Source organism: Terrapene carolina, unplaced genomic scaffold (assembly GCF_002925995.2).
Source record: "Terrapene carolina triunguis isolate 2854851 unplaced genomic scaffold, T_m_triunguis-2.0 Scaffold23, whole genome shotgun sequence".
Classification (NCBI taxonomy): Eukaryota; Metazoa; Chordata; order Testudines; family Emydidae; genus Terrapene; species Terrapene triunguis.
The window spans coordinates 12,794,706-12,806,754 of NW_020664374.1; the positions used below are offsets into that span (position 1 = coordinate 12,794,706).

The 12,049-nt window shown below is 41.7% G+C and overlaps 1 protein-coding gene across 4 annotated transcripts in view; it reads right to left on the bottom strand.

Annotated features, from left to right (window-relative positions):
* Positions 1-12,049, bottom strand: part of LOC113406221 (rho GTPase-activating protein 6-like) — a 450,389-nt gene that overhangs the window by 26,778 nt on the left and 411,562 nt on the right. For all 4 annotated transcript variants that reach the window (XM_026649577.1, XM_026649580.1, XM_026649583.1 and 1 more), the window contains exons 5-8: positions 11,035-11,230; positions 9,895-9,950; positions 4,724-4,874; positions 2,096-2,244 (exon numbers count right to left, since the gene is read on the bottom strand). In XM_026649577.1, coding sequence (XP_026505362.1) covers positions 2,096-2,244; positions 4,724-4,874; positions 9,895-9,950; positions 11,035-11,230 — 552 coding nt within the window. The remainder of the gene's footprint in view (positions 1-2,095; positions 2,245-4,723; positions 4,875-9,894; positions 9,951-11,034; positions 11,231-12,049) is intronic.

The window sequence follows — 12,049 nt, forward strand, 5'->3', positions numbered from 1 at the left end:
ATAAATATTATTACAGGCCAATTCTTTTTTTAAAACCCTCCATTATTAGGGGTCTACTTAAATCACAAAGAAATTACACAATTTTAGTGGGTCGGTCACGGCATAAATAGCAAATTTTGTGGATGTGCATAACACATTTTGTAACACAGCCACAACATTTGCTATTTATGTCGTGACCAACCCATGAAAATGTGTGATTTCTCTGCAGCGTTTCTCAGCTTAGGGTCCCTCTCCCAAAAGGGGATCGCAATCCTGCGGGGGAGGAGAAGGACAGTATTGCTACCCTTACTTCTGTGCTGCTGCTGGTGGCGGTGCTGCCTTCAGAGCTGGGTGCCCAGGCAGCAGGAGCCGCTCTTCGCTCTGCCTTCAGAGCCAGACGGCCGGAGACCAGATTTCACAGGTAAGACAGCTTTCACAGTCCGTGACGCGATTTTCACGGCCATGAATTTGGTAGATCCCTAATTATTGTGTCTGTACTTTTCCACCAATTGCTAGCTGAGTGTGCAAATAGCAGTATTTAGTTGAGATTTTCAAAAATGCCTAAGTGCCATAGTACTATTGACTTTCAATAGGATTTGTCCTCCTAAGCCATTTAAATGTTTGTGAAAATTCCACCTGTAGACATCCAAATATCTGATTGCATCAAAAATTGTTTAGGGTTCCTCGAGGGGCTACAGCTAGAAGCCATAAATAATTAACAATAAATAATAACTGTGTTTTTCACCCAAACACCTCAAAGTGCTTTACAAAAGTAAGTGTGTCATGGGATGGGATCCACAAAGATACTTGGCACCTAAACCCCAGACCTAGGTGCCTAAGTCCTGCTTTTGGCTCTACTTCGATGATCCACAAAACTCTCACTAAACACTGTAGGCGCCTAAACTCACTCAGTACCAAAGTTTATAAAGTAAACGTTCTCTAGGCGCCTATGTTTCTGCCTCTGGGCTTGTGCACTGCTGTCTCCTTTAGGTGTCTGGATGCCTATATCCCACACAAGCCCCAGAGCAATTCACGAACCAGGGAAAGACAGGCATTTGGTCATCTAAGTTGCGTTCTGGGCCTGATTCAGTAGGTGGCCTCTGAGCACACCTACCGGATTGGGTCTCGTTCAAAATCTAGATGGAGGAGGCACCCACTTTATAACATTTATCCAAGTGGTTAGAGCACTCACCTGGGATTTGGGAGACCTGGATTTAAATTCTCTCTTCTGACAGAGGGAGAGGAAGGATTAGAACAGGGCTCTCCTCTAACCATTGAGCTAAAAAAATCAGTGGAGGACCCTACTCCTAGGGCCATTTGATGTGGCAAGCCTAATTCCAGGAGAGGGGTTCACGTTCATCGATCACTAGCAGAGATAGGCACCTAAGTCCAAGTTGCAGGGAAGTGCTCATCTCTGAGAGAGGGGAGAGGCTTAGCATATACCCCTCTCCTCAGCATCTCCCATTGGCTAGTTTAGGCAGCTCCCTGCATAGCATGCTGGCTTTTGTGGGTCGCATTCTTAGGCACTTATCTCTCTCCATCATTGTATAAGGAGCCTGGGTGCCTAGCTCAGGCTTTCGGGGTTGCAATGTTGTTCTGTGATTTTTCTAGGTGCCATGACACTCAGCATTGCAACGTTTAAACCCCTTCGTGGATCCCACCCATTATCCCTATTTTATATATGGCAAACATGAGGCAGAGAGAGGTGAACTGACTTGCCCAATGTCTCACTGCAAGTCAGTGGCAGAGTCAGGAATAAAAAGCAGGTCCTTTGACTCACAGCCTTTTGTTCCATATAATATAATGGATGAAACTAAACTAGGAAAAAATTGGGCAAGATTGAATTAGCTATTTCTTAACAGTGAAGACTATTAGGCTCTGAATCTCCCACAGGAAGTGGTGGATGCCTCATTGACTGAGTCATTTAAAAACTACAATACATAACAGTCTCGGGAATATACAGTTGTAAACAACTGGATGGCAAGAGGGAGGGCAATATTATGTCTATTCCATCTTTAATGCTTATGATTCTAGGCTCTCAGTTTCTCATCTTTATAAATATGTCCTTAGAGTAGGGAGTAATGGAAGTGAAAGAACATGAATGATATGAACCTACCTCCTGGCCATCTTTGTCTGTGCTGTCTTCTGCATGGCTAGCCACGGTAAAGAGGAACTGCAGGAGTCTGTGTAGGGTGTCGCAGTTACAGGGAGGTAGAAGATAAATAAGAAGCTGTAAGGTGCTTAGTTGTTCATCTGGCTCTAATACTAAGAGGGAAAAAGAAAAATATAAGAAAAACGTTGAAACTAACCTAAATGCAATGCACATGCACTCTGTAATGCTCCAGCTAAAATAATAATATAAGAAAAGAATTGTTTAAGGATTTTACTGTCCATGTTTCCCATACATTTTTAAAGGTAGGTTGATACAACTTTAAATATATATCAGTTGCACAAAATATTTATGTTTTATTCTGTGATCTTGTCCCAGCCAATCGTGGAGTTGTAGGATTAATAGTGTCTGCTATCTCAGATTTCAATTCTGCTTAAGTTATTGGAAACAAAAGTAGGGTTTGACCTAATGTGCCTTATTGTCACTTTATATATATATATTTATACTGGATATTGGTGGCTGCATATATTGGGCATTCAGGAGAATTTTAGTTTTAAAGTATTCTATTTGTATTTATGCTTTAACCATTTTTAATTAGTTTTCTTACAACTTTCTTTCCTAGAGTGTGACTAGGAAACCTGAAAAGTAGCAAGAAAGAGCACATAAATTCTGCACTGTCTGTAGCCAGTTCATACTTCTAAATGCAATGTTAGTCAACAGGTGAGATGGGCCTGAGACTGGATCTCAAATCTGAAACCCACAGATGGATCTGAGTATACATATGAGTTTGCAGGTTGAACATCTTTCTTATATGGGCTAAATTTAAACACTCAGAAATCTGGCAGAGCTTGAATTCAGATTTTCAGCTCGAGACCTCGACAGGTAGGAGTATTTTGAACCATGGTTGTAAGGCCCATGAATTGTCGTGAAGTTTGAATCTGGGTGTAAGATTTGGATCTTGGGTTTCAGCCTGTGTGATGGGGTGGTGTCCAGTGGTCAGCCCACCCAATCACGTGGCTTGGCTCTTTAAGGTTTGAAAGGTCCTTATAGAATAGGGGTTATTGATAGAGAGGACGCATTCCTGGGAATAAGTGGTGCACCACTTCAAACCTTAAAGAGCCAAGCCACTTGAGAAAATCTCAAGACTCTCTGACTCTGAGGCCTGGTCTACACTGGGGGGGGGGGGGGGGGGGGGGAGATCAACCTAAGATACGCAACTTCAGCTACGAGAATAGCGTAGTTAAAGTCAACGTATCTTAGGTTGACTTATCTTGTGTCCTCACGGCGCGGGGTTGACTGCCGCCACTCCCCTGTTGACTCCGCTTCCGCCTCTCGCTGTGGTGGAGTACAGGAGTCGACGGCAGAGCGATCGGGGATCGATTACTACTCGCCAATACGGCGGGTAGTGTAGATGTACCCTGAGGCTTAGGTAGGGGCAACTGTGGGAGAAGCTGGCTAAGGTCGTACAGCAAGTTTAACTACCGCCTGTTCCAGGAGGACAGATGAGGATTCCTGGCTTAAAGAGAGAGTTGAAAACTGCCTGAATTACTACCCAGGAGAAGGGAGGAGGAATTACTCCTCCAGGAGAAGGGAGGAGGTTCCTGTCTTATAGAGAAACAGTGACTTTTGAAGTACACCCTGCTCCAGGAGGAGGGGCAGACTCCTGGCTTAAGGAGTGGAGTGATAACCACTTGCATTACCCAGACTCCAAGGAAGCAGTCCTGAGACCCAGTGCCACACCAGAGGAATAAAGAACTGTGAACTGAGGAGGGGTGAAAGACTTTTTGTTTATGTTCATGTGGGACTGCTGTTGAAGGGACTTTGAGTACCCCAGGAGGGGACTGAACTTTCAAGTGTGCAGGCCAGAGGCTAGGCCATGGAAGACCCAGACAGAGGTGACCAACAGGAGGAGGCAACCCAGGGGGAGGCTAGCAATCAGGCACCCCTCCGAGGACACTGGACAGTGAGTTCCTTTTGGACATGTGGAGTTCACTCTGGGCTAGGGCCCCATGACAGTCTGGGTTAATTCCAGTCAATAGCTGAAGAAAAGAAACATTTCTTTGGCATGATTATTTTTTTAGAGAGGGGCTGTATGAAACTGCTCAGAGGTTTGGAACACTAGAAATAATCCAGGCATTAGTGGATTAGTGGGCAGAGTGGTATCAAGTCCATGAGAAATGTGGCATAATCACATGGCTCTGTCTTTTACCTCATTACTCCATAAAGCCACCAATCCAAAATTTGGATCTAATGAGGTAGACTCTTCCATCTGAGCAAGCCCCATCGATTTTAATCTGCCTTTGCAGATCCAATTACAGAATCAGGGCTTAATATATTATATGGATACCACCCCCATGTATATGGTGTGTGTATGCATGTGGATAGATAGAATGTGATTTTCTATATACATTGAATAACCTCCATGTTGCTGAGAATTTTTTTTCTGTGCTGTATCTATCCAGCATCAAAAGCAAGTAAAGCCCTTTGCAACATATGAGAGAATTCACAAATATTTATAATGAACTGGAAGTAGAGAGGGCTAGGGCTCTTAAATAAAGTGTTATTAGTGGCCTTGTGGAGCATGTAGAACTGAGCTTGTGGAAAAAAACTCAAAGAAGAGGTTGTAAAGCTCACAGAGAGTGTTGATGAAGGCGGTGTAAAGTTCTTTGGTGAGAAGTGGATCTGGCATGTCTCGTAGAAATTCCTTTAATAAAGCAGCAACGTCATGGATGCTGTGTTCTTCTTCTAGCACAACATCTACACCACGGTCAAACTCTTCCCGTAACTGGAAAAAATCAGGACAAAAGAATAGTCAAACCACTGCATCCTCATTACTATAGTACATTACCTAAGAGAACATATTTTTAGATATGGATTTACCCACATTAACATTTCATGTTTGCTGTTCCTGGGAAGGGCAGGCACACAACTCACATTTAGTTGCTGACTATTTCCATTATTATACAGAATCCCTGGTGTCTGCCAGATTCATTTTTTTTAAAAGGGGAGGGGGATATTTCTGTTTTTCAATTAATTTATGGTATTCTTTTATCAAAAACAGAGTGCAAATTAATTTAATGCTCATTAAAATAAGAGAATAATATACTTGCTGGAACCAGTTATAATAAGAGTATGTAATAGACACGGTTTCCCCATACAGCCTTGCTCCATTATCCCTACTATTCAGCTCCTAAGCCCTTCAGGAGCAGAGAGAGACTATAAGTCATGCTGTATAGTGTAGCAATTTTCACAATAGGAATAAATAACTAAGAACAGGCCAACAGTCAAATTTCTCTTGTGACCGGAGATTGCATTGGAATCCAGGTTTCTAGAAGCAAGAAGCCATGTTTGCGAACACATTGTGGCCCCTTGCGCTGATATTTCCTGCTTCTCCTAACCATTTATTTATCTTCACAAAGTGATCACCATTAAAAAGTGAACAAACAGCAAAGTGACTTCATCACAGATTCTGAGTTCTACTGTTGTTTCTAGCCACAATCGCAATCAAGAGCACAAGAAATGAGAAGTCCAGAACGGCTGGCAGCAATAGACTTGCCAAAGCGGACATGGTGAGTCTATGGGCTTGTCGACACTACCACGCGGGGTCGATCTAAGATACGCAACTTCAGCTACGTGAATAGCGTAGCTGAAGTCGACGTACTTAGATCTACTTACCATGGTGTCTTCAGCAACGATAGACTAGTATAGACGTGATAAATCGACCCCCGCTGAATCGATCGCTGCCCACCGAGCCAGCGGGTAGTGTAGACAAGCCCCAAGTCATTAGCCCTACCTTCTACTTATACACTGCCAATTTTGCATAGGGAGTGCACACTGAACCCTGTAAAAGATTGTCAGAGTCCCCTTTCCAGTATGTGTGCTACCCCAGCACCCACAGAAGTATTCTGCATGTGCCTTCTTCAAACTGAATGCTCCCCGTTAGTCTTGTATTCAAAACTGAAATAGTGATTTATGAAATTATGTTTTCCAGGAGTACAGTACTTCAAACCTTTGCTAGTATGCAGGGGAAATTCAAATATTTAAATTATCCCAATGACTAATTATAGGTAAATGTGGCTAGGAACAAAAAATGAGGGCCCCTCCCCCCCCAACCTACTTGTAGTGGACTGAGGTGTTTACAGGCAAATCACAGACAGAAGAGCAGGCAAATCACCAGGAAAGTATATGCTTGCATTGATCTTAGTCTTGAGCAATGGGAAATCATGTAAATGTAGATGAGTGTGGAAAATGTCACATTTTCGAATGCAAACTTGGTCCAAAGTTGACACTTTGGGAGTGTTTAAGGGCCTGGTGTAAAAACCTGTGGGTCCCCTTTTCACTGTGAGCCTTGCTATTAAGTGTGGGATTCCTACACTTGAGCATGAAGCCTAGACCAGCCAATTTGTTCTTAATCCATTATTACACTTCCCTGCCCATGAGACCCTGCTTTGTGGGTATCATTTTTCCAGCTGACGACTTCAAGGGATTCCATTCACAAGCCAATGACAATCCTCAGATTGTGTGGCAGAGTTACCATGGAGCATCATGAATAGAGCTGAGCAAATAACTGATTTTTTCGGTTTAATGGCCAAACCAAAAAAACCCCCAAAGCAACCTTGTTCTGGTTTATTTGAATTAACATTTTCAAAACAAAATATTGAATTGAAATGATATTTTCTAAACAAAATGGACCCCACATGGTGAGGCAAAGCATTACCACTACTAATAATAACACCTACCTCTTATATAATGCTTATGGATTTATAGGTCACAAAAGGTCACCAGGATGGCCTCCAAAGGGATGTTGTAATTAATAGAACATCAGACATACATTGTCCATGGAATTATTTCAGTTTGAGATATAATACAAGAGGTATAAAAAGGCAACGTCTTTCCATTTCTCATTAAGAGATCTCTCAGACACATTGCTTTTAATTACATTGTTTTCATCAGACTTTAGGAAGCATACCTGGTAAGCATTAAACAATGGCTTCCAATTGAGGTTTAAGAGATTACAAGTAAAACGGTTTATATATTTGCAATTGCTCTAATGCTTCCTTCCCTGCTCAACAAATCCATTGGCACAAACATTTCTTTGTTCTTTGCAAATAAATTCACCTGAAATAGAAAACTCTCATTTCAGAAAACCCTTGTCCATCTTGTATGCAGGAAAGCCTGTGAACAGTTGTAGAAGCACAACTAAAAAAGTGTTTTGCAAAGCCTTCTATGGTACAGAAAATGGACAGAATTTTAATTGAAATCAGACCTTACATATCCCCCACTCTACGTTCATAATGACAGCGTTTATTATTGTTACTGCAAAAGGTCCAGACATTTCCATGTTGTTTAATAAAATACATGATTTAATTATATAAATTAGTTTTATTTAATACAAAAATACCAAACTGTTTTGCCTTGCTACGTTTCTGAAAGCTTGGTAAAAGGAAAAACAGGTAGTAAATGACTTTCAAAGTGGAGGTTAGCTCATTGCCTAGTTAATGACTGCCCAGCCTCTGGTTCATTCCATGGGAATGATATGATTGTAGGTTTGAACTTGCCTTTGCTTAAACAACAGATATTTTGTAGTTAAAGCCTGTAGCTCAAATGGTAACTTATTTTTCCATGATTTTGCCAATTTAGTGGGTGATCTGTAAGCTATCTTGGTAGAATAAAAATGTCTAACTTCTTGGTACATAGCCCACTCAATTGTCAGAACTGGCATACAGTAATCTACAGCAATAAGGGATATTGAATCCTGCCTTCCAGAATGCAGAAAGCAGAGCTAGATTACCCACTTCCAAGAGGACCAGCCCTGTGACATGCAGGACCTCAGGTTTTCAGGATTTGGCTCATCCCGCTCCTTCTTTTTGCTCTTTTGTACCATGTTGTTTACTTTGATACCTCCCTGTAACTGCTCTACCTCCAAACTTAGTATAACGTGTAGTGATCAATGGCTCGATGTCTAGTTGGCAGCCAGTATCAAGCAGAATACCCCAGGGGTCGGTCCTGGGGCTGGTTTTGTTCAACATCTTTATTAATGATCTGGATGATGCAGTTAACTGCACCCTCAGCAAGTTCTCAGATGACACCAAGCTGGGGGGAGAGGTAGATATGATGGAGGTTAGGGATAGGGTCCAGAATGACCTAGACAAATTGGAGGATTGGGCCAAAAGAAATCTGATGAGGTTCAACAAGGACAAGTGCAGAGTCCTGCGCTTAGGAAGGAAGAATCCCATGCACCGCTACAGGCTGGGGACCGACTGGCTAAACAGCAGTTCTTCAGAAAAGAACCTGGGAATTACAGTGGACGGGAAGCTGGATATGAGTCAGCAGTGTACCCTTGTTGCCAAGAAGGCCAATGGCATATTGGGCTGTATTAGTAGGAGAATTGCCAGGAGATCGAGGGAAGTGATTATTCCCCTCTATTTGGCACTGGTGAGGCCACATCTGGAATATTGTGTTTAGTTTTGGGCCACCCACTATAGAAGGGATGTGGACAAATTGAAAAAAGTCCAGTGGAGGGCACCAAAAATGATTAGGGGGCTGGGGCACATGACTTACGAGAAGAGGCTGAGGGAACTAGTTAGTCTGTAGAAGAGAAGAGTGAGGGGGAATTTGATAGCAGCCTTCAACTACCTGAAGGGGGGTTCCAAAGAGGATGGAGCTAGGCTGTTCTCAGTGGTGGCAGATGACAGAACAAGGAGCAATGGTCTCAAGTTGCAGTGGTGGAGGTCTAGGTTGGATATTCGGAAACACTATTCCACTAGGAGGGTGGTGAAGCACTAGAATGGGTTACCTAGGGAGGTGGTGGAATCTCCATCCTTAGAGGTTTTTAAGGCCCGGCTTGACAAAGCCCTGGCTGGGATGATTTAGTTGGTGTTGGTCCTGCTTTGAGCAGGGGATTGGACTAGATGACCTCCAGAGGTCTCTTCCAACCCTAATATTCTATTATTTTATAACTAACAGATGTTACAAGGCTATCCTCTGTCACCCATCCTTTAGTGTGTGTGGCTGCTGGGAGAGAGTATGAGAGTTAACTCCCAGCTCTGTCTTTATCATTGGATCCCCCCATGGTGCAGAATCTTTGCTTTCTCAATGTTCAACTGAGACTGGGACTTGGATGGGAGAGAACTGATTGAAATTAATAGGGGTAAGAGAGGTGATGCTTAGGAGAAGGAATTTAGGGGTCGAAGGGGTTGATTGCTCCCTATATAATTTAACATCCTGCAACTTCTGTGCAAGAGATTTGTAATTTGGGTTTAATTTGTGATCGTCAACTCTTTCTGGAATCTTACATAGAACTATCAGCCAATAGTACTCCCCCTCCATTCAGTCCAGGTATTTGTCAATTTTTCTTTCAAACCTAAACCTTGTCACTGAAGTCTACTCAAATCTCATGCTCTACACTGCTTCTTCATGTGTGAGATGATCCAGACTATACTGAGATTGCTAACCTGCTGAGACCCTGATACCAATTTCACCAAAGGTGAAGGTGGGCAGTTAAAATTGGGCAGAGGGAGCAATTCTTATTTGACCATTTTTGAACTTGGAAAGATCAGCTTTGGTTCAAGATTTAGGTTAGAATTCTTGTTTTCTTTGAACTGTTTTGCTCCTTCCTGACGAGAAGGGGACTGGAAACAGCCTACTCAGAGCTACCATAGATAGTACCCAAATACCATAAAGTCACTTCCACAAAAAGCTCTATTTTCATCAGCTCTGAAGGGGAAAAAATAATCACATTACTGGAAATTCTATAGGTGAATCATCAAAAACAGTCAAGTTCATGTAACTAAATGTCTGCTCACCTGTCTGACTCTCTTTTTTGAGCTTCCAACTCTGAATATTCCCACTGTCTGGAGACCTGCAAGCATAGCATATCAGTAGACTGTTTCACTGTTTAAAACTCGGTCAGAAGCTGCATTGAAACAAAAGCAATCTGAGCTATGTGCATTAGTACCACAGTAGAGAATAAAAGCATTTCTCTAAACATGTGTTTACCCAGGTCAGGAAACTTAAGGTGCTTTGGGACAAGGAGTTTCTCAATTTAATACAACTTTTGGATTACCTGACCTGCCGAACTGTAGCTCAGTGCCACTTTTGTGCCATCTTTTCAGGAAATGGCAGTGCTAAATCAACAGGCAGGCAGGGAGGTGGATGTTGTGGTGGCAATTTTGCTTCAAGGGGCAGCACACCCAGGAGTGATATCACAGGAAGGAGAGAGACAGGAGAAGTGTCCACAACTAACAGAGCTGGGACACTGGGTGGGGGCACAGGAGATAGGCCTTAGGACACTTCTGGCAGTCTGGGATTTTAGAATTCCCCCCTGGTTTTGTGTGTGCCTCTGAAAACAAGGCTGAGTGTTTTCCCGAGGAGGCGGGAGAAGGAGGACATTTAGGTTGAGCAAGAGCTGTGAAGAACTTGACCTGACAGGTAGATACAGCAGAGACTGGCTGGGGAGGAGGTTTTTATCAAAAGGGAAAATGAAAAGAAGTTGTATTTGTACTTTTGGCAGGTTGCTTTTTAGTTGTTAGTCAGTCTGGTCACTTAGACTAAGCACAATGGGCGGGGGCCTTTATGTGTTTCCAGAATACAAATAATTAATAATATTTTGCTGCTGTATGAATATTCATGAGATATTCACTCACAAGCTAGTGAACATTAGTAATCAAAGAACTTGTCAACAGGTCTCACTTTATAAGCAGGTTGTTGTTGAGTAATAAGAATTTGAGATCATAATAATAGTTGGTCAAATGCCTCGGTAAATAATGTTATTACCATGAAGTGGGTTAAAATATACTATAAATGGGTTAAATATGTGTACCACCCTAAACATTATAAGAGCATGTGTATATATGCTTCTCTGAGTATATAATGTTTAGTTCTACATACATGAATCCTAATAAAAAATGTATCTTTCTACCTAAAGCAAAATGAAATACACTTACCATGTTTTTCTACATGCTGGCAGCAGCTATCTACAAGTCGGGGAACCTGTCTATAAATAGGGTTCAGACTTAGTTTCTTATCCCTTGCCTTTTCTTTCTTGCTTTGAGCTTCAGCTGGCAAAGAGAGTTGTAGAGCTTCTAGCAGTCGGGACTGATTGTCATCAAGATCTGTAATAGAGTCCACAGACATTGCGCCCTGTAAAGTACACATATGTACAATCAGTAAGGATGGAACCAGCTAAACAGCTCCCTTCCCACAAGAGCATATATAATGAAGTCTTATATATTAAATAACACATACAAAGTGCCCCTGATTCTCCACTTCATGACACTGTTTTACACCAGTGGACTTATACCAGTATAAAATCAGTGTTCTGGAGTGGAGAATCAGGCCCACTATATAAAAGAAGCCCAATTCACTGTTACTCTGCACTTTGTGTAATCATCTATACTAGTGCAGAGGGTATAAAACAGTACCAAATGTTTTACACCTACTTTGTGCTCATTTTTACTAGTGTAATTGATAAAGTGCAGGACAGTTGTAAATCAGGCCTAATATGTGTGTATGTACATTATCTATATAAACATATACATATGCATGTATGTGTATATTCACACTTTTTTATTGGGCCCATATCACTATTTTTTCTGCATCTTGTGTAATAACCCCAGTGAAAAGGAATGCAAAGTATATTATACACACACACTTTATATGCATAGACACATCTACAGTACTTCAGATAACTCTGCATGATCCAGCAATGTATTTTTACTTTTGAGTTGTGAAGGACCAGGGATAGGCTCTACATGGAGCTCTTTTTTTATGACAATTCTGTCTTTTCTATTCTAAATATTTTTAAAACATTTAACATTTTAATAAAATCTTTAAATACATACATTTTTGAGCTAGAGGAAGGCACAACCTCCCATGCACTGAAAAAGGCTTAAGAGGTAAAACACTTCCAAAATTTGACACCTAAAAATGAAGGTCAGCTATTCTCAAATACAAAAATGA